This window comes from Serpula lacrymans (assembly GCF_000218685.1).
Source record: "Serpula lacrymans var. lacrymans S7.9 unplaced genomic scaffold SERLAscaffold_4, whole genome shotgun sequence".
NCBI lineage: Eukaryota > Fungi > Basidiomycota > Agaricomycetes > Boletales > Serpulaceae > Serpula > Serpula lacrymans.
Window position 1 is genome coordinate 2,082,967 of NW_006763293.1, and position 24,671 is coordinate 2,107,637.

Genomic DNA, 24,671 nt, shown 5'->3' on the forward strand with positions numbered 1-24,671 from the left:
GAGGAGGATGACTGGGAAGTAGAGGAGGGAGAGCCAACCAAGTTAGCAGAGAGGGCACCAGGCCCATTGGGAAGGGCATTGAGGCGCCTGTGCCATGGGGAGAGATGTCTCAGATGGGAATGAGCGGTCGTTGAATGAGCGAAGAGAGAAAGAGAGAGTAGAGCGATGGCAAGGAATGTGTGCAGTGAGTGAGGCATGGCGATGGAAGAAAGAGAAAAAGTTAGAGACCGTTCCTTGTTCTGCTACCCATTCTTAGTCTCATTACGTCAAGATGATTGCGGTCTCAAAATAGATCGTATTCAGGAACAGTAGCTGCGTTCAGAGTGTAAGCGAAGCCAGGGGAAAGTCCTCCAGAGAGGATTTTTAGACTAACGAAGCGAGTCCCCTGGCGTTCGGTAAAGATAACCGAGGAATAACTCGGGGTAGATTTCATCTAGGTTTAGAATTACAAAATGAAAATACATCGAAAATACCACTTCTACCTCGTATATAAGATCAAAACGAGATCTGGGAAATGCTAGTCTACCCCATCATGCCCACAGCTCTCACTCGAAACCGTCCGACTATCCGCCAGCAACGGCGCCAGCAGTTAGATAGGACTGTCAAAAAGGTCCTTCACCAGCTAATCCATCGTCCTCGCACTGTCAGCAATGATGACGACGAGGATGACCCCTCTATCCACTCTTCAGCCTCACCGTCTGATCACAGCATCAGCTCGGCTAGTTCTGACAGCACAGATGACCATATATCAATGTCGGTATCTTCTATATCGAGCCGGATCCCGTCAGAGCTGCGTATTGGACGCGCCAAGATTAGCCATATTAGGCTGGTGATTACTAAATACCGTCACTTATGTCAGCAAATTCAGAAAACACGCGTTTTCACAGTGCACCCGCCTGCACCACGTGAGCCCCAATTTAATTTACTGGCATGGTCCAGAAACCACAATCAGACCCGTTTCCGACATCAATTGAGGGTATATCCCTCCACTTTTGACGCAATACTTGCCCGAGTACGCCACCACCCTATTTACCACAACAATTCAAATAATGAGCAAATTCCGGTTGAGGTCCAATTGGCCATATTCCTTACCCGATTAGGCCATTATGGCAATAGGGCTTCGGTGGCTGACATTGCCGATTGGTCTGGCGTTTCCGTGGGAGGCGTTGAGTTATGCACAAAGCGGTGCATGATCGCGATCATTTCCCTCCATGATGATGTCATCAAGGCACCAACTCCCGCTGAAAAAGAAGCCGCTAAATGTTGGGTCGAGAGACAGGTCTGTCCTGCTTGGCGAAACGGGTATTTGTCCATAGATGGGACAACCTTCAATTTATTTCAAAAACCTAGCCATTATGGAGAGACTTTCTATGATAGGAAGTCTAATTATTCCATTAATGCACAGGTAATTTTATTTGATAGAAACTGTTTTTCATTTTCTAATTTTTATTTGTAATATAGGTTGTGACTCTCCCACATAATCTGAAAATTGTCGATTACTGTGTTGGTCACACAGGTAGTATCCACGATGCTTCAGCATATCTCGACACTGGCCTGAGAACGCAACCAGAATCATTCTTGGGACCTGGGGAGTGGATTTGGGCTGACTCAGCTTATCCACTATCAGCCACATGCGTCCCACCCTTCAAGCAGCCGCCTAATGGGGCTCTGACACGCCGACAGCGGCACTTCAATTATTACCTATCCCGTGTCCGCATTCGGTCTGAGCACGCAATCGGGCTTCTGAAAATTCGCTTCCAGTCACTGAAGGAACTCCGAATTCAAGTCAGCTCAGTTCACCGACTCAGTTACACCAAACTTTGGATTCGGTGTTGCTTCATTCTTCACAATATGATCATAGAAATAGAGGGAAATAAAAGTACGATAGACAGGGACTGGCGGAGAGAACTAAATGATAGCTTAGAAGCGTCAACTGATGGGGACTTGGAAGAATCGGACCAGGAGGACCTTGAAATAGACCTGGCCACAACGGAGAACCTGAGAGACACCCTTTCGGCCGCTCTTTTTGCTAGCCACTTATATAGATAATCAGAGAATGCAGTATAATCATTCATTCATACATTGTAAGCATACATATAACACTATAAACATTGCTAAAACAACATGGACATATCTACACGCAAGCAAAAAGTTATACATCGTTCTCATAAATAGCATCCCCACTGTGATAGTCCCTTTGAAAAATGGATGGGTTTTGGGCCGACGGATGATGATGATGGCTGGATGAGGTGGATGTGTACTGACTAGGCATATCAGCATCATCATAATTCATGTCAGCAGAGGGAGTTAACGTCTGTAAGAGGCTCTGCATATCAGTGAGACCCGAAGGTGATGGCGCAGCCCCAGATGTGTCTGCAATCTGCGAGGGAGCAAACTCAGGGGGAGAGGGAAGATGAACAGAGGATCCTAGCAGGCCACGTAACATGTTAACTTGTTGGTTTCTGCCTTGGTTTCCAAATACGCCCAGGCGTGCCAACAACTCAAATTTCTTCATCTCCATGTTGTTCTTTGCGTCATTCTCCATCCTGTGTGTATTCAGCCTCATCTCCTCCATCTTCAGATCCCGCTCCACCTGCAACCTAGTGATCTCAATCTGTTCTTCTTTCTTTGTTTCGTCTATTTTAGATTGCACTTTGAGACTCTTGTACCGTATGACGTCGCTTCCGTGAACTAGTTTCAGCCGCTTGACCTCCAATGCTGCAGTCTCTTGCTCTTTCGCAGACTGAATGATTGGCTGCATGAAGTCTGCCATCTGATCAGCTTCGGAGGGGCGAGTCTGTGATACATCATCTGCTGGGTTGTTTGGTGCATCATCAACACGCGCCCGTTTCCCTTTGCCTTTTTTGGATGCTCGTGAAGGTGTCTGACTCAGGGAGTCATCTTCACCTCGCGCAGGCGTCTGACTCAAGGAAGCATCTTGAGAGCCCCGGATTGCACTGGCGCTCGCTTGGAGACTTTGCCGACGAATAGCGGTAACAGACCTCGTGCCAGGAAGAGATGTGGCGGATGGCGACGTAAGAACTGAAGTAGTGGATGGCCCCGTCACAAGCGAATGATCAGATTGCGAAGCAATTGTGGCTGGTGTACTTGGGGTTGGTGCAAGAGTGGGAGGCCAATTGAGCGAAGAAACTGAGTGTACAGAAGGAGTCGAGGAGTTAAAACTGTCAAATGATGCACTAGAAAAAGAGGGATGGGCGGGAAAGGGTAGTGGGTTCCTATATACATGGTTCCCGCCAAAAGACTGAGTGCTAACACCAGCATATTGCTGCTGGCCGGTAAACTGCTGCTGCGGCTGACCAACATATTGCTGCTGGCCGTTAAACTGCTGCTGCGGCTGACCAACATATTGCTGCTGGCCGTTAAACTGCTGCTGCGGCTGACCAACATATTGCTGCTGGCCGTTAAACTGCTGCTGCGGCTGACCAACATATTGCTGCTGGCCGTTAAACTGCTGCTGTGGCTGACCAGCATATTGCTGCTGGCCGGTAAACTGCTGCTGCTGTTGACCAGTGTATTGTTGCTGGCCAGCGAACTGCTGCTGAGGGAGGACCGAATATTGTTGCTGCTGACTAGCGAACTGCTGCTGAGGGAGGGCCGAATACTGCTGCTGACTAGCGAACTGCTGCTGAGGGAGGGCCGAATATTGCTGCTGCTGACTAGCGAACTGCTGCTGAGGCGTAGGGTGATGCATGCTGTGTTGTGACGTCTGAACTAAACTACCATCCTCGTATTCCATGAGGCTCCAGTCACCATTGCTCTGGCAGTTGCCGTTGTCCATGGGACCTTGATCAGCCTTTGCACCGAACAGCAGCGACATAGCACTACTTTCGAGATTTTGGCCAGGCAGGGACGACTCGGGTTGTGATGTGTACTTTGGCGATGACTTCCACATTGCATGCAGACGATCCCACCATCTGAACTGCCCACGCACTTTCTCTAAATGTAGAGATTTATATGCTTCCATTCCGAAATCCCAACTGATTCAAAGCTCACCAATAGGGTTGCTAAAACCCGACGAAGCCAACTCTTCAGCAGACAATCCAGCACCTGTACCTGACAATGTGCGCACACACTCCTTATATTTTTTCCCGAGGCTTCAGAAGTATTCATCATGTTAATATCATTATGTCTGTTAAAAATAATATATAAATACGTACTGGTTGAGTCTTGATTGCACTGATTCTCCAAATTGCTTGCGGTGATGGTCAACTGCAATGCGGAGTTCTTCCTTTGAGTCGTTCTTGAAGACATGTCGAGCAATTCTTCTGACAATTGGGACCCTGACGCTCTTGGTGTTCCTCACAACTGGCCGATTTTCTCCCCTAGCTACAGATAAGGAATCAGAAAAAAGCATTTGACGTCGCACAGGATGTTTCTCGAGCCAATCCATTATGCGGTCAGTGCGTTGATTTGACCAAGTAATGCGAGATGGAGCCGGGGGATTGCCTTGGGACGCAAGAGTCTGCACTGATCCTGTCTTGCAACTTGTAAGAGTCTTAGTGATGCTGTGGCCTTCACCAGACAGCTGTTGGCTCTGATTGTCGTTGTCGGAGATGTCATCGACGCTGTGGGATGACATGAGGAACCTCGAGGTTTGAAGGCTGCTAGTGGGTCATCACATGGAGGAGCGTCCCCATCGATGAAGGGATTGAATCGGCACTTCAATATACTAGCTTTCCCAAGAATATCCGCCTCAGCAAATTCAGGTTTGCCACGAATATTTTTTGGGTTTCTATCCACAAAAATACCGTAGGGTTTGAGGTAAGGCCATTCGGGTAGCGATGACGTGCCTGTACAGCAGCTACGCGAAAACAGTCTGTAGCTAAGCGTAGCTACGCGAGGACGCTCTGAACAGAGCTAGTGACTTGTGACGGACGCGACTTTGGCTTGAACCCAAGGGCAGTCGCAAAAGCCCTGCTGTAGAGAGACGGCGAGGATGTGGACAGAGATCTGAGCGAGTGACCCCTCCTCGATCTGGCGTGCCAACTCAACGGCGGTAGTGTTTTGGTAACACCAATGTTCCAGCTTGGTCGTGACCAGCCTCCGACTCTGTCCCTCAGTCAGCAATGTCCCTCTTTCCCACGGTCACTCACCTTGTCGTCAAGGGTGAGCCAGAGTGGGTGGGATGTTGGCCACTGACCACGTGTGTGCGCCCACGTAATACCACCCATTCTGCTCACGTCTGAACACTCTCACCTTTTTGAGTGGAAGAATGAACGTGTCCAGTGTCTTTCCATGCACCTCCACCCTCATCCGTGCATTTTTTCCTCTGAGCCCCAGTCTGCGAGATACAATCCCTCCCGTGACTCAAGCGTAAACACATCGTAGACAAGTGCAACTTCTCCAATCACCCGCACATGCAGACTCTGCTCGTCCGTCAATGACATCTCCTCCACACCCGCCATCTGTGCACTGTCAGTCGACTCGTTCCCAGTATACATAGACCACCATCTCGTTACCGTACCCCAGTTGCATCTGCAGACTCCCCAATGTCATTGCCCCACACACAATCCCCACACTTGCAGGCATACGTGAACAAGACAGTATCCACACCTCTTCCCCCACTGGCATCACCATGTCGATTGACGGCTCTGACCCTGTCTTGCTCTTTACCTCCAGCGATCCCACCGACTGGCTTTGCTTACTGCAACTACTTGCTATCGCCTCTGACCTGGCATGCAAACTAGAGCTCGACACCACACTCCCGTTGTTTGAAAGCACTGCTTTCACATTGTCCATCCGCATCTTGCCCGTACCCCCATTGTCTAGGCTGTGAGACGACACTCCCTCTCCACGTTCCTTCCCACTCCCACTCCCATGTACCAACACACCTCGATGCAGGGGCAAAAACACATCAGGAAGTGAGTGCAGCAACGACAATGCTGACCCTGATACTGATGCTGGGACTGGCATTGCTAGTCACAACACATCAGGGGTGGAGGATGATGGGTGTCGATAAGACTTGCGCTCTTGATGTACAGGCGAAGACATCATGTAGTCAGCCAGCATGGAGTGCTCTCTACTTCTTCCCTTACCATCTCCCTCTCTCCCACTTGAGGTCCAGCTCAACCTCGCATCTACGGTCAGCTTATGTGTCGAGGACGTGGGGTGCTCTCTGTAACAACCAAGAGTTTGTTACTCTGGCGCACAACTCAGACAAGCTATAGAGATAATGATGAGGGAGTGGTTACCCTTTAGGCTTCAATAAGTGAGTTGTGAGGATACAACAGGAGGACTCGCTCAGGAGTCTCCTTGATCTATTGGGGTATATATACTACTACAGGTTTGTTTGTACATATGTACTATACAGTTGATGAAGGCAGTGGCTGATGATGTCAGAGGGTGCAGCCCGTGTGACCAGCTCCACTGCGTGAGAGACTTGTATCACGCTTCAAGCGTGCATCCACCACTCATTCAACTTTGAACTCTTCTTCACCTTCCTGGGTGACTACAACCGGTCCGGGCCAGTCTACGCGCTGTCCCAGCAGCGGCCCTTTATAGGGTTTCACACGGCTAATATTGACCGTGGGTACTACCCTCATTTGTTTTGGGAGTTCCAGCTCCACTGCATTGGGTTTGACTTCCTTAATCCGGTAAGGCCCAATCCACTTTTGGGTCAGTTTTCTAGACTGCTGATCTTTTAACTTTAAGTGGGATGGTATCTAACCAGACCAGGTCGCCGACCTTGTAGTCAGGGGCCTTAGAGCGTCTTCGCTCTGCCCTGTCTTTCATCTGCTCTGCAGTTTTAAATAGCGCCTTGTGCGTTTTGTCCAAGACAGACTTCATGTCTTTGACCATGTTCTCAGCAGCCTTGTTCTTGCTTTTACCAGGTTCTACACCCATTCTGGGGAGGTATGATCTCATCACCTTGAATGGTGCCTTTCCTGTAGCCAACAACTGTTTAATATTATATGAGAACTGGGCTATCTTTAGCCACTTGGCCCAATCCGTCTGTCTATTGTTAATAAATATTCGGAGGTATTGCTTCAATTCTTGATTGAGCCTCTCCATTTGTCCATCAGTCTGCGGATGTAATGTGTTACGCACAAAGTGCTTAACAAAGTCTGAGGGTTCGTCGAGGTTTGTAAAGAGACTTATCCGAAGACAAGTTTGAGAACATAGTTCTGAGTGGAGTTCTTCCAACGAGAGTTGGTCTTCTTCTGAGCAGAAGTCTGATCTTAGGAGTCTAGCTTTGTAAGTGTAAACTGCGTAGAATCGTATTAGAGAATACTACTGCTGTTACATGGTATTTATAATGGAAAGGAATCGGTGATAGGAGTTAGGTCCTATCTAGGGCAGGTCTGTCCGTTGAGGAAGGACTAAGTACTATAATAGGTACTGTGAATGCGAGAGGAACAGAAGTATACATGAAGGAAATGAGTCATCGGTCTGATGGTATAACCGATGAGTAAAAAGAAATGAGTAGTCCTTAAATGTCCAATAGAGATCGTAACATTACCCCCTTACTCGCTTCGAGTTTCACCAAAATTCGGTACCTTCGCCATCCATATTGTAACTGTCATCGTAGCTAACGTCTCCATGTAATCCTTCCATCAGAATCCTATCCTCGTCTTCCCTGCGGATGGGACACCAATTGAAACTATGTCCCGGTGCGCGACAGTCACAGTCAGGGCAATAGTAGGCTTCGCAATAGTATGTGCGATGATCGCTCCAACCGCAGTTTTGGCAGTATGGAGCGTTGTTACGAACACCTTCATGGTATCTTTGTCGGGTGTTGGATGAGGTGTTGGATTGGGGAGTGGTTGGATCGTTATCTCCCAGGTCATACGTTCCTGCGTACAACTGATTGATCATGGCTGTGTCGTCATCTACGTTGATTGGGTTGGAGGGAGAGCCAGTCTCAGGCCTGTGCATTGCGCCAGGCGGACTGTCTTTCTGTCCCTTCGACATATGAGGCTGCCGTTTTGATGGAGTTCTGGCGGCGGGGATCTGGAGTATCACCTCTTGCCGGCCGCGTCGGGCTCCTCGTCAGTTCGTCAGGCGACGGGTTTGGGCGTTTGGCACTGGTCGAGGTGGAGATGATGGGGGAGACGGTGGTTTTGGGTTTGACCCAATGGAACGGGGACTGGAGTGGCTCGACTCTTGTGAGATCGGGCTGGTTGGGGCGGTGGGAATATATTCTTCCTCCGACGGGATGGGCGTAGGTCGATGGGTGATGATGTGGTAAGTGCGCTCTGGGGTAACACTGGTCTGGTCTGGGTGCGACAGGGACCGGAGGGACAAACCGGGTGGAGGAGTACTCGTACAACCGTCTCGCTCTATCTGCGTGCGAGCTTTGTTTAGCAATGTCCTCCTGCCTGATTCCAAATATTCCTTTGCCGAGTCCATCTGCCCATTCGAGGAGCTCATCCTCAAGCGTCGTTCCAAAGATTCCAAAACTAACTTTTCCATCCGGAGTGCCCGACAGATACTCAAGTCCTGACTGTTGAGCCACAAATGCTCGCTTTCCAACAAATGTATTGAGTCTATGGCTTTTAGGAGTTCATCAGCTATAAGGTCTATGGCAAGGAAGGTATGCATGGAAGAAAGAGCGTGATACGCATGGGGGCAGCGTTTTTTGGTCTCATAAAAGAGATAGGTATAGGCGTCTTTTGATGACATTAATTCTATGGCGTCAGTGACGTCGGCTTGGTTGTGTCATTGCCCACGGGCAAAAGACACTCGTTCGTCGGCTAGCAAGTTGGCGTCGCCGGGTATCGAGTAGGTGGTGATAGGGAAGCCAGTGGAGTTAGAAGTAGACATGTTTTTGTGTTGAGAGACAGAGGATTGTTGGTAGTAGGGTGATTGTCTCTTCAACGCAGCTTGTGGTCCTTCTTATAGGCTTCCAGTATCTCTGCAGCATTGGTTAAATGTTCTTCCGGTTCCCATGAGTTTTTGGAATGAGGGTAATGGCACCATTTAATCAGGTAGCGGCACCCGCGTTTCCAGGGTTTGTGTCTAAGAATACTTTCTACTTCGTATTCCTCTTCTTCGTTGACCAGGTCAGGTGGTGGTCGGATAAAGTTTGGGCCGTGAGTGTTGGTTTCCGTATACGGCGTGAGAAGGGATGCATGGAAAACATTGTGTATCCTCCAATGGGGAGGCAGGGATAGTCGGTAGTTCACCGGGGAAATCTTTTCTTGGATGTGGAAAGGTCCAATGCGTTTCATGTTGAACTTCTTGTATTTGGTAGCTTTTTCTCGCATTGGTGTTCTCTAACCACACCTTTTGTCCTTCGGAGAATCGCGTGAACTTTCCGTTGTTTTGTTTCATCATCTTGCTTCTCGCGAGTTCGTGTGCTTTTAGGGTGTTTTCCCTTGCCCTAAGCAGTTCGGATAATCGTTTTTCCACTGATGGAATATCGTGGATCTGTGTTTAGTCGGGATTCCTCGGGGTTCATATCCCATGAGGAGGTAGAATGGTGATTGGTTGTTTGTGGAGTGTGGTCTTTGGTTGTGACAGAATTTGGCGGTTGTAAGGTATTTTGCCCAGCTGTGTGGTTGGTTCTGGCAAAATGTGCGGAGGTAGATCTCCAGTTCTTGATTGGATCATTCTGTTTGTCCATCCATCTGGGGATGATATGCAGAGGAGAGTGCGGTTTCAATGTTCAGGAGTTTGTGGAGTTCTTTGGATACTTCCGAGGCGAACTGTGGTCCCCTGTCGGATATGAGTTTATCGTGCAATCCGAATCGTTTGAAGATGGAATCGTGAAAGATTCGTGTGGTTTCGAGTGCGTCGATGGTTTTATGACAAGGTGAGAGGATTACCCCCTTACTAAGTCCTTGGTCTACCATGACCATTATACTGTCGTATCCTGAAGATTCTGGTAAATCAGTTATGAAGTCTACAGATAGGTACTTCATTGGTTCTGTGGTTTTTGGGGTCTGGTTTGGGATTAATGGTACGGTGGTGGGATGCGTGTTTACTTTCACTTGTTGACAAGTTGCGCATCCTTTCACGTATTCTTCCACTTGTTTCATCATTCCTGGCCACCAATAGGCCTTTTTGATCAACTGGTAGGTTTTGAGCCTACCTGGGTGTCCTGCAGACAGGGAATCATGGTGATCTTTGATGATCGTTTTTTGTTCTTCTACTTCGTCAATCAGTAATTTATTTTGATAAAAGAACTGTCCTTCTTCTTTTCTCCAATCATCTTTCTTTGTTCTTCCTGGATAATTATCGTTTGTGAGCATGGCTTGTTCGACTGTGTTTTTAATCGTTTGTGTGTGATACAGGAACACTGAGGCGGGTATCATTGGTGTGTCATCGTTGTCTCCTTCTGTTTCGACGTATAAATCAGGTCTTCTTGAGAGTGCGTCGGGTACCACCATGTGGGTTCCTGGTACGTGCTCCAAGGTGTAATTGTATTGTGACAGTTCCAGCTGCCATCTTCTTTGTCGCGGTGTGAGTTTCCTGGCTTCTTGCCAGTACGTCAGGTTCTTGTGATCTGTCAGGATTTGGATCGTGTGGGGGCTTCCCAAAAGTAGGTGTTTCCATTCTTTTAAAGCTCTCATTACCGCTAATAACTCTTTGTCGTAGATCTGGTAGTTCTTTTCAGCGGGGGATAGAGTTTTGGAGAAAAATGCACATGGGTGCCATTGTCCTTGGTCATCGGGTTGCATTAATACAGCTCCTGTGGCGTGTTTGCTGGCGTCTGCAGCAATCTTTGACGGTTTTGAGGAGTCGGGACTTTGTGTTACGGGGGATTCAAGGAATTTTTGTTTCATCAATTTGAAAGTGTCGTCTTCAGTTTGGGTCCAGTTCCACTTCCTATCCTTTTCTAGTAAGGCATTCAAGGGTCTGGCAAGGTCAGAGTAATGACCGATAAACTTCCTGTAGAAGTTTCTGTAACCTAAGAACTTCCTTACGCCTTTGGTGTCTTTCGGGATTGGCCAATCGCGGATCCCAGCGAGTTTGGCTGGATCCATCGATACCTGATTGTGGGAAACAATCATTCCTAAGTATTCAATGGTTTCCGCTTTGAAGGTGCATTTTTCTAGTTTTAGGAATAGGTCGTTATCGCGTAGTCTTTGTAGAACCTGTTTCGTTCGGATTCGGAGTCTTTCGATGTTCGTGTCAAAGATGAGAATGTCATCCATGTATATGATCATCCAACCTTCATCAATGTAGTCTTTGAATTTGTCGTTCATCAGCCTTTGGAATGTTGCCGGTGAATTGCACATGCCGAAGAACATGACCGTTGGTTCGAACACTCCCTTGCTGGTTTTAAACACAGCTTTCCATTCGTCTCCTTCTTTTATCCTTACGTTGTTGTATCCCCAACGTAGATCTAGTTTCGTAAAGATGGTGGCTCCTTTCAATTTTTCGATGAGGTCGGGTATCAGGGGTAGTGGATAGGGGTCTTTCACGGTATATGCGTTCAGTTTTCTGTAATCTTGGCACGGTCAGAGTGATCCATCCTTCTTGCCGATGAAGAAGAAAGGGGACACCTGTGGCGACTTGCTCGGCCTGATGTATCCCTTTCTGTAGTTTTCCGTTAAGAACTCCATTAATGCTTCGTCTTCCTTTGGTGCCAATGGGTATAACTTGCAATCTGTTGGTACGAATTCTGGTTTCATGTTGATTGCATGATCATATTCCTGTCGCTTGGGGCGTCTTTCCGACTTCTTTTTGTCAAAGACGTCCAAATACCCTTTATATTCATTCGGGAGGTTATGCTCCTTCTTTTCTCCGTGTATTTGCGCGTGTTCCATTGCCGAGTTGATCTTCAATTGAATCATGGTTCGAGGATAGGGTGTTTGGTCGGATATGTATCTATGAATGGTTTCATACACGTCTTCGTTTACTGCGGTTGTCCTAATTTTTGTTTCCGTGGTTGTTTGGTTCATCCTGATGGAGTGTTTGTCCGAGTTTGGTAATTCCTTGTCTTTCCAGTTAATGACGGGATTGACTTTTCATAACCAGGGAAATCCCAGTAATACGTCTTCTCTGTCTAGTCCGGTCAATAGGAACTTTGTGAACCTGTTTTGTCCTCCTGCATCTATCCTCTGATAGGTGCAATGCGTAATTTTTCCGTTTTTGTTCGTGGTTCCGTCAACATTTTTACATGTTATAGGAGTTGGGAGTTTTTGGAGGGGGAGTCGGTGTCTGATGGCAAATTTGGTGTCCATGAAGTCATCTGTAGCTCCTGAATCTATCAGGGCTTTGGTTCCGATGGTTTTCTGTTTCAACGAGCAATCGATTCGTAAAGAGTTGGCATTGATTGTTGCTATTGTTACAGTTGCCATTTTTGACGGTACTAACATCGGGGTAGTCCGTCGTTTTAAAAACCCTTGTCTTCCAATTCTTTCATCGCCTCTGTTCTTTGATCTTCTCCTAACTCCCTCCACATCCTCATGATGTTTTGGACCCTGTCTTCTTCTACCACTGTTTTGGTGTCATCTTCCGTTTCGGTTTGACGTACCTTTCTTTCAGGAGTTTTTCCTTTGTACCTACAATTCCTTCCTATGTGTCCTTTCTCGTTACATATGAAGCATCTTCCCTCTTTCCTCCTTGATTCTTCTTCGTCTTTGGTTAACCTTCTGGTGCTAGTGGATAGTCCATTTTTGCGGTTTCTGTCATTCTGTCTTTCTTTATTTCTGGCGCCCCACGCTCCTTCTGAGATAGCGTTGGCACTGATCCAGTTAGCGTCTAGGTTTGCCACTGTGCTCATCCAGTCTTCGATGGTGAGTAGTTCCTTTCCGGTGAGTGCCCCGCGAAGGAGGGGTGGCCGGATAGCCTTTTGATAAACCATGATCATGGCTTCATTGTTGATGCCGCTTTTCCCAGCATCTAGCATGAACCTTGAGTTAAACGCTACTGCATTTTCTCCTTGTTCCATCTTCATTTTCATCAAGGCGGCTGAGGCCGTTCCTTTGACGTTTGCCGTTCTGAAACTGGCTGTGAAGGTTTTCATGAAGTCTGCCCATGTGGGGTAGGCATTCTTCTCTTTGTATTCGGTCATCTTGGCTTCACTCCATGAGGTGGTGTTGCCGTCCTTCATGTAGCTGAGGGCCACATACACCTTTTTCTTGTCGGAGTTGTAGATGGTGTTGTTGATATCAAAGTGTAGATTGGTGGACGATATCCACCTTTGGGCTTTATCTGGGGTTCCATTGAAGTCATCGATTTTCCTGATCATCGTGGGTTTGGGGGCTGCAGTGTTAGACATGGTGTGTGGTGGTGGGATGTGGGATGGAGCAGGTGCGGCGGGGAGTATCTGTAGAGTGGGAGGTGGTATCGGGTCGCCGCCTGCTGCAAACTCTTCAAACTCTTCAAAGTTGTTCTCGTCGTAGAGGTTTTCTATGGTTACTGGGGGATCGTGTTGGGTTGTGGGCAGTAGCTGTGGGTGGCTTCCTGCGTAGTACTGTAGCCAACGTGTTCTGGCTTCGTAGAAAGCGTCTGCTTGTTCTCTGGTGTGGAGTCGGGTTACGTCTGGTTGGGGAAAGGGAGGTGGTGCTGCTATCCTTTCTTGTTGGGATGACATTGGTGGGGTTGCTGTTTGTGGGTTGTCTGAGCTTTCTCTTGCTCTCTGGGATCTGGTTGTTGGTTGTTGCGACGTCTTGTCGACTTTTCTTCCCAAACCTAAATAGGTGGGACTTCTGGTTAGAATATGATTCTTTTGTTACGCACGAAGTGCTTAACAAAGTCTGAGGGTTCGTCGAGGTTTTATAAAGAGACTTATCCGAAGACAAGTTCGAGAATGTAGTTTTGAGTGGAGGTCTTCCAACGAGAGTTGGTCTTCTTCTGAGTAGAAGTCTGATCTTAGGAGTCTAGCTTTGTAAGCATAAACTGTGTAGAATTGTATTGGAGTATACTACTGCTGTTACATGATATTTATAATAGAAAGGAATCGGTGATAGGAGTTAGGTCCTATCTAGGGCAGGTCTGTCCGTTGAGGACTAAGTACTATAATAGGTACTGCGAATGCGAGAGGAACGGAAGTATACGTGAAGGAAATGAGTCATCGGTCCGATGGTATAACTGATGAGTAAAAAGAAATGAGTAGTCCTTAAATGTCCAATAGAGATCGTAACAATTGGGTTTGACTTCCTTAATCTGGTAAGGCCCAATCCACTTTTCGGTCAGTTTTCTAGACTGCTGATCTTTTAACTTTCAGTGCTCGGTATCTAACCAGACCAGGTCGCCGACCTTGTAGTCAGGGGCCTTAGAGCGTCTTCGCTCTGCCCTGTCTTTCATCTGCTCTGCAGTTTCAAATAGCGCCTTGCGTGTTTTGTCCAAGACAGACTTCATGTCTTTGACCATGTTCTCAGCAGCCTTGTTCTTGCTTTTACCAGGTTCTACACCCATTCTGGGGAGGTATGATCTAGTCACCTCAAATGGTGCCTTTTCTGTAGCCAACGACTGTTTAATATTATATGAGAACTGGGCTATCTTTAGCCACTTGGCCCAATCCGTCTGTCTATCGTTAATAAATATTCGGAGGTATTGCTTCAATTCTTGATTGAGCCTCTCCATTTGTCCATCAGTCTGCGGATGTAATGTGTTACGCACAAAGTGCTTAACAAAGTCTGAGGGTTCGCCGAGGTTTGTAAAGAGACTTATCCAAAGACAAGTTTGAGAACATAGTTCTGAGTGGAGTTCTTCCAACGAGAGTTGGTCTTCTTCTGAGCAGAAGTCTGATCTTAGGAGTCTAGCTTTGTAAGTGTAAACTATTAAGAACAAAGCTTGAAGGAAGTGTCTAGCCACTTGCTGAGAGCAATCAGGGACTGGAACTAGAGTCCAATGTGAGTAACTTTATTATTAGAGAGTATGACAGGTATACAGTACCTAGAGTCCAATGTGAGTAACTAGAGAATAGGAAGCATTGGACTCTGCAATACTGTCCGAAGTTTTGTAAACAAAGGTAAACAAAGCAGCCACAAAGGCGAAATAATAGAGAACACAATCAATAGTGAATGATAGAAGAATAGATAGAGAAAGTAATGAAAATATATGGGTAGCACAAAGGTGCAGAATCACCAAAACTAACACTCCCCCCTGATGCTGCACCTCCCAAGCATCAGCTCCCCCCTGATCTAATAAGTCCCATCATCTTCCTGAACACTTCCACTTTAGGCTTGGCAAGAGCCTTGGTCAACAAGTCTGCAGGCATTTCAGCAGTGGGAACAAAGGTAGGAGCAATCTGCCCAGAGTCAACAACATCTCTCAACCAATGTCATCGCAGATCAAGGTGTTTCATCCGACCATGGTGCTCAGGGTTCTTGGATACAGAGATGGCAGATTGGTTGTCAATATGAAGGGTGGAAGGAGAGGTGATAGGATAGCCCATTTCCTTCAACAAATTTCGCATCCAGCAAATCTCTTTTCCAGCCTCAACAGCAGCAATGTATTCTGCTTCAGTGGTGGACAGAGCAACAATGTTCTGAAGCTTGGAGCTCCAGGAGATAGCACCAGATCCCATCTTGACAATATAGGCACCAGTAGAACGACCAGAGTCCTTGTCACCACCATGATCAGCATCAGAGAAAGTGGTGAAGAGTTCAGTGGAATTGGGATCAGGACCAAGGACAAGGGAATGATCAAGGGTGCCTTGCAAGTAGCGGAACAAGTGCTTGACAGCGCTCCAGTGAGTAAGACCAGGATTAGAGTTATATCTGGCAAGGACTCCAACAGTGTAGGCAATGTCAGGACGAGTGGTAGTGGCCAGATACATCAGAGCACCAACAGCAGCAAGGTAGGGAATGTCCTTCATCAAAGCAGCATCACTGGATGTTTTGGGAGACATGTCCTTGGTGAGGCGCAAACCAGGATCCATGGGAGTGGACACAGGCTTGCAGTCCTTCATGCCAAAGTGCTCCAGAATGTCCAGAGTGTACTGATGTTGGGAGAGGGAGATGGTGCAATTACTTAGGTCTCTAGTGATGGAAATGCCAAGTAGGTAAGAAGTAGGGCCAAGATCACGAAGCTTAAAGTGCAGGGAGAGGTCCTTGACAGCTTGGTCAAGTGCAGAAGTAGAAGTGGATGCCAGTGTCATGTCATCAACAAAGACGGGCAGGATAATGCGCACATCAGCTCTGTTAAAGACATAGATGGCAGAGTCTGAATAAGTACGCTTAAATCCGAGTTTTTCAAGCACAGCGTGCATCTTCTGGTTCCACATTCTGCCTCCCTGCTTTGTCCCATAGATGGCCTTGTCCAACTGGCAAACAAGATTGCGAGGACCCTGATGGAATCCCTCTGGCTGATGCATGTAGACCTTGACATCCATGACTCCATTCAGGAATGCATGGGAAATGTCAATGGAGCAAAAATGGAGGTTGTGGATGGCTGCAATGGCAAGGACAACTCTGATGGATGATATGCGGACAGTAGGTGCAAATATTTCGAGGAAATCAAAGCCAGGGCGCTGGTTATAACCTTTGGCCACATATCTGGCCTTGTAGCGCTCAACAGTGCCATCTGAGTTGCGCTTGATCTTGAAGACCCACTTGCCACCAATAGCCTTGACTCCAGGAGGTAGTTCCACTAGTGACCAAGTACCATTGCGCTCATGAGCTTGAAGCTCTTCCATGGCTGCCTCTCTCCATTTATCTGCATCAGGACGCTTCATTGCATCTGCAAACGACCTAGGCTCAGCAGAGTCTCCAAAGTGTGCTACTTCATCATCAACTGCCTCAGAATCACTGTCATCACTCTCAATGGCAGGAGTAGGTTGTCTGTGTTGAAGCCACCATGGTTCAGGTGGTCTCCTAGCCCTTACAGGGCGTCTCAGTGCAATAGGCAAGTCAGGAGAAGGTGAGCGATGAGGAGGGTGATTTGGAAGCTCAGGAGGTTGATTCACAGGTGGTTTTGCATCAAGGTCCAAATGAGGCCCATTGTCAGGCAATGGCTGAGGCTGCTGAAGTGCAGCTGGTGGGCCCATATCTCCCCCTGGACCTGGTGCAGGGACATCCTCAATCAGGCCCAATGGCATGGATAGCGAAGGTGGAGTGGGAGGTGGAGGTGGGACATTGTCAGAAGACCTCTTCAAGCCAGGGAAGTAGCGCTCATCAAAATCAGCTCTCTCAGAGATAACAGTGCGCTTGGTGGTAGGATTGTAGAATTTCCATCCCTTGTACCCCTCAAGGTAACCAATGAACACGCATTTCTCCATATGAGAGCCAAAGACGCCTCTTTTGTCCTTTTGCACATGCACATAGGCAGTGCAGCCCCAAACGCGAAGGTGAGACATGTCAGGCTTGTGTCCATACCACAACTCAAATGGAGTGGCATGGGCCACTGCATCAGTGGGACACCTGTTCCAGACATGCACCAAAGCGGACAGACATTCACCCCAGAAGCTGTTAGGCAATGCAGACTCTGATAACATGGCAGTGATACGCTCAGTCAGAAGTCTGTTTGCTCGCTCTGCCACACCATTCTGCTGAGGACAATTCCTGGTGGTATGCTGTCTGACAATCCCATGGTCATCTGTGAATTGCTCAAATTCCTTGGACATGTACTCTCCCCCTTTGTTATCGTGCAGAGCCTTGATTTTACGCTCCAATTGAGTCTCAGCATAAGCCTTGAATCTCTTGAAAGCATCAAAGACATCTGACTTGGCCTTAAGAGGCACAACAACACGGAATCGACTGTGATCGTCAATGAAGGTGACCCAGTAGCGATAACCAGAGAATGTGGGGGAAGAGACTTGGTGTACATCAGAATGGATGAGGTCCAAAGGATGAGCAGAGTGAGTATCAGATGAGGGGAATGGATTGGCATGCATCTTGCCAGACAAGCATGGTTCACAGACAGGATCAGGAGCAGCCTTGGATTCCAGTGTAAGCCCAGTGACCAGATCTCTCTGTATCAGTCTCTTGACATCAGCATGATGGTGGTGAGCCAATCTGCGATGCCAGAGCATCAAATCAAGTGGTATAGTTGCAGTAAAATGTCCCAATTCAACACAAGCAGCAGTAGATCCATCAAGGAATGCTGCATTGTTGTTATTGATAGTTGCAGTGAACAAGAGAGTGTTGTCACGCATAAAGGACATGGAATGAGACGAAATAGTGACATTGAAACCACTTTGACGAGTTAAATACAAGACTGAGAGGAGATTATTTCGAAGATCTGGTACATGGAGCACTCTAGAGAATTCCACAGCCCTAGCCACTTTGCCATTCATCACAGGATTAAACACCACAGTACCAACACCAGCTGAATAGACAACAGTGTGATCAGCCAGCTTGATTAGCACACGATATGGGGTATAGTGGTGCATCCAATGACGATGAGGTGTCATATGAGAAGTGGCGCCTGTGTCTGCATTCCAATCAATGTCAGCATCAAGTTGGAGAGGGCAATGAGGATCAGAGGGATGAATGGAACGAAGACTTGCATTCCCAGCTGATTCAGTGACCACAGTAGATGAATTGGCATTGTTGGGCGAAGATTTGGGCTGCTGAGAGGTATTCTGAGAGTTGCTGGAGCCTGCCTGAGCCTTATTGCCACGCTTGTAGCGATTCTTAGCACCCTCCACTGCCTGTTGGCGACTAGCAATGTATCTGTGGCATTTGTCTTGGGTATGACCAAGTAAACCACAGAAATCACACTGAACGCGAGTAGAGGTGGTGGATTGGTTGCAATGATGGCAGTTAGGATGGGTGCAGGTGCTATTGGCAGTGGTAGATGAAGAATGCAAGGCAGAATCGACTTCAGCACGACGACGGCGATTGACCTCTTCAGCAAGGAAAGCATCCCTGAGCTGGGTCTTGTCCAAGGTGCCCAGAAGTAGTAGAGATGAAGTGAAGTGGGCATATTGATCAGGAAGCGCCCTAATCATGGCCATGCATGTCAATTCATCGTCCAATTCAGACAATGAGAAGCCAGTAGGACGAAGATTTTGAATCTGATGCATGCCTTCGTCAATTCTGGTCATGAGAGACTGCAGGGACTCGTCCTCCTTCTTTCTGATAGAGAAGAAGTCATCATAGGCATTAAATCTCGTCCCAGGCTTCTTAGAGACGTGCACAATTGCCAGTTTCTCCCAGATCTTGACAGGATCATCAATGATGCCATCAAGATGGATGCGCTGCTCTTTGGTGACATTGAGATATAATGCACCAGCAGCCTTTTCAGCTCTCAACTCCCATTTCTCTATTGCTTCAGCGTCAGTCCCAGGACACTTTTCAGCGCCAGAGACGAGCCTCCACAGTCCCTTGGTCATCAACCAAGCTTGCATTTCACCACTCCACTGGGGGTAGTTAGTGCCAGACAAGGGATGGAACTTGGGATCAGAGTCAGACATGATGGGTGTTGTATAAGACAATAGAGCAATGATAAATGATGTAGGAGACGGCTATAGGCAATGGAATAGTGGCAAAGACAATGGGCAACAGTAGGAGGCGAGCAGATAAGATGGTGAGGCGGTAGAGAGAGGATATGGAGAGGGTCAGAAAGCGCAAGGATAGGTCCAAATAGGGTCCAAAAAGCGTCCAAAAGCGATCCAGGAGGGTGCTAAGGCTTCCTAGTGCTGCTACAGGGTTACGCCTGTGTTCCCCTTTCAATTCCACACTGATATTAACAGAGAAATCGCCTCGAGACAGTGTTGGTTAATAGGGCTTGTATATGAGTCAACAAAGTGACTTAAGCTCCCCAAACACCGCAGACTGAGAGAGGCTCTAGGCAACAGCAAACTGAGGCAATGCAGGCGAGCTTCACAGTCTATAGGCTTGTTCTATCTGATAATGGACAGAGTAGAGAAGATTGGAGCTTTATGCACACACCAGATATGCCAAAAAGCGAAAAATAGGGCAAAAAGTCGAAATTGATGCAGAGACAGATAAGATGGATGGATTGCCACCAAATCAGAGGTATAGGGAACATTTTTATAGAGTAATAGATGGCCCAAATATCACAAGAAGTGAAGCACAGGATGTGGAGATATGCAATAGGGGTTTAATAGGGGTGAAAGTGCCAAAAATGTGAACTTCACAGAGGATGATGGAGTGGATGGATTGCCCCCAAATTGAGGGTGTAAAGTGCAATAGTATAGGGTAGTAGATGGCTCAAATAGGGCCAAGATCCGAGCACAGGATGTGGAGATATGGAATAGGGGGCCAAAAGGTGGTCAAATGATGATGAAGGCTCACAGAAAGATCCAGCTCAAATCCAACCGCTCTGACAGGTCTCCTAGGGTTATTTAGGCCGTAGAAGACGATGGTAGAAGTTACAGGACGATCAGATAAGGATTGGGCGAGATATGGTGCAGATAAGACCAAAAAAGCGTCCGAAATGGGGGTAACTTGCAACAAGGAGTTGTTGTTGGAGATCAAGATGAGACCAGAGTAATCTGAGGTGATGGATGAGATAATAAGAGTCCCAGAAGACGATGGTTATGGTGGATAAGCAGTAGGACACTTGGATGGTGAGATATGAGGTCAGGAAGATGGCTAGAGCACAGGGCTCATAACCTATTAAGAACAAAGCTTGAAGGAAGTGTCTAGCCACTTGCTGAGAGCAATCAGGGACTAAAACTAGAGTCCAATGTGAGTAACTATATTATTAGAGAGTATGACAGGTATACAGTACCTAGAGTCCAATGTGAGTAACTAGAGAATAGGAAGCATTGGACTCTGCAGTACTGTCCGAAGTTTTGTAAACAAAGGTAAACAAAGCAGCCACAAAGGCGAAATAATAGAGAACACAATCAATAGTGAATGATAGAAGAATAGATAGAGAAAGGAATGAAAATATATAGGTAGCACAAAGGTGCAGAATCACCAAAACCAACATAAACTGCGTAGAATCGTATTAGAGAATACTACTGCTGTTACATGGTATTTATAATGGAAAGGAATTGGTGATAGGAGTTAGGTCCGTCCGTTGAGGACTAAGTACTATAATAGGTACTGCAAATGCGAGAGGAACGGAAGTGTACGTGAAGGAAATGAGTCATTGGTCCGATGGTCACTTCAGTCACCCCCAAAACATAAGCATTTAGCTTCAACTATCTGTGTAAATGTATAAAGCTAAGAGCTTGTTTTTCCTGGTATCATCCCAAGTGCTCCAGCAAGGATGGGATCATCCCAGAAGTGGGATAATACCACCCTTCTGGGATTTTCCCATGGTATCAGACCATTTGTTATGGTGGGATAATCCCATTAGATGGGATAATCCCAGACATTTGCCACATGTCACATGGTGTCAGGGGGGCTTTACTGCAAAAATAGTTCCTGCATAAATGTAGCCAACATCAATACATTATCAATAGTACTAATAGCCATGAAGCAGAATACAATACTACCTGCTTTCATCATTTATAACATATATACAAATTTCAAATGGTGTTTACTCTCAATTGAACCTTAATTTGTCCAGCTTCTAGTGTAATATCATATACTATAGATTGATGGAGGAGACTTTGACCAAAGGTTAGTGTAACTAATTGTGACATATAACCATTTACAAATTAACCTGATTTAATTCAGTTGATTAGGAGATAATTCAACCATATCTCTTTTCCTTAACTGACTATATAACTTTGTCATTCCTACTTATCATATAATTTACTGCATATCACAAAGTAGATTTATCTACCCTGGATTTCTATCAATGTTACTTAAAATGGCTTATAGTCAAAGGAATACAAGATGTTTGACAATACCAAGCATATACATCTGCAGGATTACAATACCTCTCATTCAGGCTCATCCAACTTTAAATAATGTAACACTCTTGCAACCAGGCAAAGATATGTCACAAATCCATTTAATGTGCTGATCCAAAAGATATGATATTTTTTTGAATTGTGCAGCTTTATCCAAGTGCCTGAACTGAAAAATGCACAAAGATACCAGTCCGAGTAAGTACTATATATTCATTATCCTTCCCTCTGCTGCATCATTGTCAAAGGCAGAACATGTCTTGCATGAGACAAATTGCTGGCTCTTTGTGGCAGCCCAGCATCCACAAGCCAACACCCATTTTATCCACTATATGTCCCCACGCATACAATTGATTATAAATTTTTGTGAAAACAAAAATGGCTGAAAGGTGTGCTCTGCATGCTTATGCAATTTCATGTGACTTGGGATGAACCTACGTGAGGGCTACTCTGAATCACTGTCCCAGTTCAACCTTAGGTTCATCCAGGTCCTACCATAACATAATAGTTGGTTTACAAACAAAATACTGCAACATGTAAAAAATGGAAACTGCTGGAAAAGGACAATAATATTTTAAGCTGCTGGGAACTTACCTATGATTATATGTTACAGAATAACCTTAGTGCATTTCAGGAGTATTTTCCCCTGTCATGCTGAGTCACCAGCAGCCTAAGCATGCTATTCGATAATTCTGTTCCTGTTGTGGGATCTCCCTGTCCTATTCTGACTCAGGGTGATCTTGTCCCCTGCTTGGATTTGTCTGTGATGTAGTGAGATGATCCTATGTAATTTGGAGATTTTTCTAGATCAGATTGAACTGGAATGATCCCATCTCTTTCCAAGACTTTCCTTGGCTGGTTTGGGATGATGCTTTACCCTTCAGGCATTGGTCCATATCAAATTGTGATGATCCCATCCCATTTGGTATTTGTCCACATTTAACTGGGATCATCCCCTTTTTTGCTGGGATTTTCCCAGATTGGTTTGAGATGACCCTATCCCCCCTTGGTATTTGTCCATGTTGAACTGAGATTTTCCCAGATTGATTTGGGATCATCCCATCCTCTTTTGGTATTTGTCCATGTTGAGCTGGGATCATCCCATCTCTGGCTGGGATTTTCCCAGAGTAGATTGGGATCATCCCATCCTCTTTTGGTATCTGTCCATGTTGAGCTGGGATTGTCCCATCTCATTTGGTATTTGTCCATGTTTAACTGGGATCATCCTATCTCTTGTTGGGATTTTCCCAGATTGGTTTGGGATCATCCCATCCTCTTTTGGTATTAGTCCATGTTGAGCTGGGATCATCCCATCTTATTTAGTATTTGTCCATGCTTAACTGGGATCATCCCATCCTTTGGTGGGATTTTCCCAGATTGGTTTGGGATCATCCCGTCCTCTTTTGGTATTTGTCCATGTTGAGCTGGGATCATCCCAGCCAGAGTGGATTGGGATCATCCCATCCTCTTTGGTATTTGTCCATGTTAAGCTGGGATCATCCCATCCTATTTTGGTATTTGTCCATGTTCAACTGGTATCATCCCATCCTCTTTGGTATTTGTCCATGTTAAGCTGGGATTTTCCCAGATTCAATTGGGATCATCTCATCCTATTTTGGTATTTGTCCATGTTAAACTGGTATCATCCCATCTCTTGCTGGGATTTTCCCAGATTCAATTGGGATCATCCCATCCTATTTTGGTATTTGTCCATGTTCAACTGGGATCATCCCATCTCTTACTGGGATTTTCCCAGATTCAATTGGGATCATCCCATCCTCTTTTGGTATTTGTCCATGTTAAACTGGTATCATCCCATCTCTTGCTGGGATTTTCCCAGATTCAATTGGGATCATCCCATCCTATTTTGGTATTTGTCCATGTTCAACTGGGATCATCCCATCTCTTACTGGGATTTTCCCAGATTCAATTGGGATCATCCCATCCTCTTTTGGTATTTGTCCATGTTAAACTGGTATCATCCCATCTCTTGCTGGGATTTTCCCAGATTCAATTGGGATCATCCCATCCTCTTTTGGTATTTGTCCATGTTAAACTGGTATCATCCCATCTCTTGCTGGGATTTTCCCAGATTCAATTGGGATCATCCCATCCTCTTTTGGTATTTGTCCATGCTTAACTGGGATCATCCCATCTCTTGCTGGGATTTTCCCATATTGGTTTGGGATCATCCCATCTCATTTGGTATTTGACCATGCTTAACTGGGATTTTCCCAGATTGGTTTGGGATCATCCCAGATTGGCTTGGGATTATCCCATCCTCTTGTGGTATTTGTCCACATTGAGCTGGGATCATCCCATCCCTTTATGGTATTTGTCCATATTGAACTGGGATGATCCCACCCCCTTCTGGTATTTGTCCATGTGAGAAGTGGGTAACCCCATGTTACGTGGGGACATGTACAGATTTAACTGGGATGATCACACCCTATTTCAGGGATTTGTCCAGATCAGTGTGGGATGATCCTCAGTAAAAAAAATCAAAAGTTGGGCAATGTCAATGGTCAGAATCAGTTTTGAAGGAAATTACCTAAGTTCTACATATTGCCATAAAAATGATAATCCAAAAAGAGTGGTGTGAGACAGCATCACTATCATATGAGAGACAGAGAATGTTGGCAGAAACCTTACTTGGCATGAAAAAATATTTTCCGGATTCATTTCAATTTCTCAAGAATCTAAAAAAAGAATACCTTTACAGCACTCAGATTCTTTGTGGACTTAGATACTGTACTATACACAGTCAGCATATAGGCACCAGTCACCCCTTAGACCTTCAGCTGGTAGCTCCCAGAAATGGCACAACTCAAGGTATTAAATACCTAAGCAGTGCCTAATTAATCCTCACACTCAAGTCATCTAGTGTAGGAGTATCAAAATGGAGATCTTGTGTATTATACTGTACATAGCAAGCATCCCCCTCTCCCCATAGACCTTCAGCCAGCAGCCCCCAGGAACCACTCTCAGAGAATGTACAATATAAGGTATCAAATACCTTGGTAGTGCCACAAAAGTG

At 46.2% G+C, this 24,671-nt stretch overlaps 7 protein-coding genes across 7 annotated transcripts; 3 read left to right on the top strand and 4 right to left on the bottom strand.

Moving 5' to 3' along the window:
* Positions 1-480: 480 nt before the first annotated feature.
* Positions 481-1,867, top strand: SERLADRAFT_414047 (uncharacterized protein; the record flags this gene model as incomplete). The annotated part of the gene is made up of 5 exons (XM_007315805.1): positions 481-854; positions 888-905; positions 1,101-1,279; positions 1,462-1,785; positions 1,862-1,867. The coding sequence occupies 5 exons, from the start codon at positions 515-517 to the stop codon at positions 1,865-1,867; spliced, it is 867 nt and encodes a 288-aa protein (XP_007315867.1).
* Positions 1,868-5,596: 3,729 nt separating this feature from the next.
* SERLADRAFT_435533 (uncharacterized protein) lies at positions 5,597-5,980 on the top strand (the record flags this gene model as incomplete). Its single annotated transcript, XM_007315806.1, has 2 exons — positions 5,597-5,793; positions 5,863-5,980. 2 exons carry the CDS (start codon positions 5,597-5,599, stop codon positions 5,978-5,980), a joined length of 315 nt encoding a protein of 104 aa, XP_007315868.1.
* A 1,690-nt stretch (positions 5,981-7,670) lies between these two features.
* On the bottom strand, positions 7,671-8,083 carry SERLADRAFT_383304 (uncharacterized protein; the record flags this gene model as incomplete). Its single annotated transcript, XM_007315807.1, has 1 exon — positions 7,671-8,083. A coding segment is annotated over one exon (197 nt), but the record flags the coding sequence as incomplete, so codon positions are not given.
* A 129-nt stretch (positions 8,084-8,212) lies between these two features.
* SERLADRAFT_383306 (uncharacterized protein) lies at positions 8,213-8,464 on the top strand (the record flags this gene model as incomplete). The annotated part of the gene is made up of 1 exon (XM_007315808.1): positions 8,213-8,464. A coding segment is annotated over one exon (252 nt), but the record flags the coding sequence as incomplete, so codon positions are not given.
* Positions 8,465-12,304: 3,840 nt separating this feature from the next.
* On the bottom strand, positions 12,305-13,507 carry SERLADRAFT_435538 (uncharacterized protein; the record flags this gene model as incomplete). Its single annotated transcript, XM_007315809.1, has 1 exon — positions 12,305-13,507. One exon carries the CDS (start codon positions 13,505-13,507, stop codon positions 12,305-12,307), a length of 1,203 nt encoding a protein of 400 aa, XP_007315871.1.
* A 4,517-nt stretch (positions 13,508-18,024) lies between these two features.
* SERLADRAFT_383308 (uncharacterized protein) lies at positions 18,025-18,474 on the bottom strand (the record flags this gene model as incomplete). The annotated part of the gene is made up of 2 exons (XM_007315810.1): positions 18,025-18,291; positions 18,368-18,474. A coding segment is annotated over one exon (185 nt), but the record flags the coding sequence as incomplete, so codon positions are not given.
* A 297-nt stretch (positions 18,475-18,771) lies between these two features.
* SERLADRAFT_383310 (uncharacterized protein) lies at positions 18,772-19,222 on the bottom strand (the record flags this gene model as incomplete). Its single annotated transcript, XM_007315811.1, has 1 exon — positions 18,772-19,222. A coding segment is annotated over one exon (198 nt), but the record flags the coding sequence as incomplete, so codon positions are not given.
* Between the last annotated feature and the right edge of the window lie 5,449 nt (positions 19,223-24,671).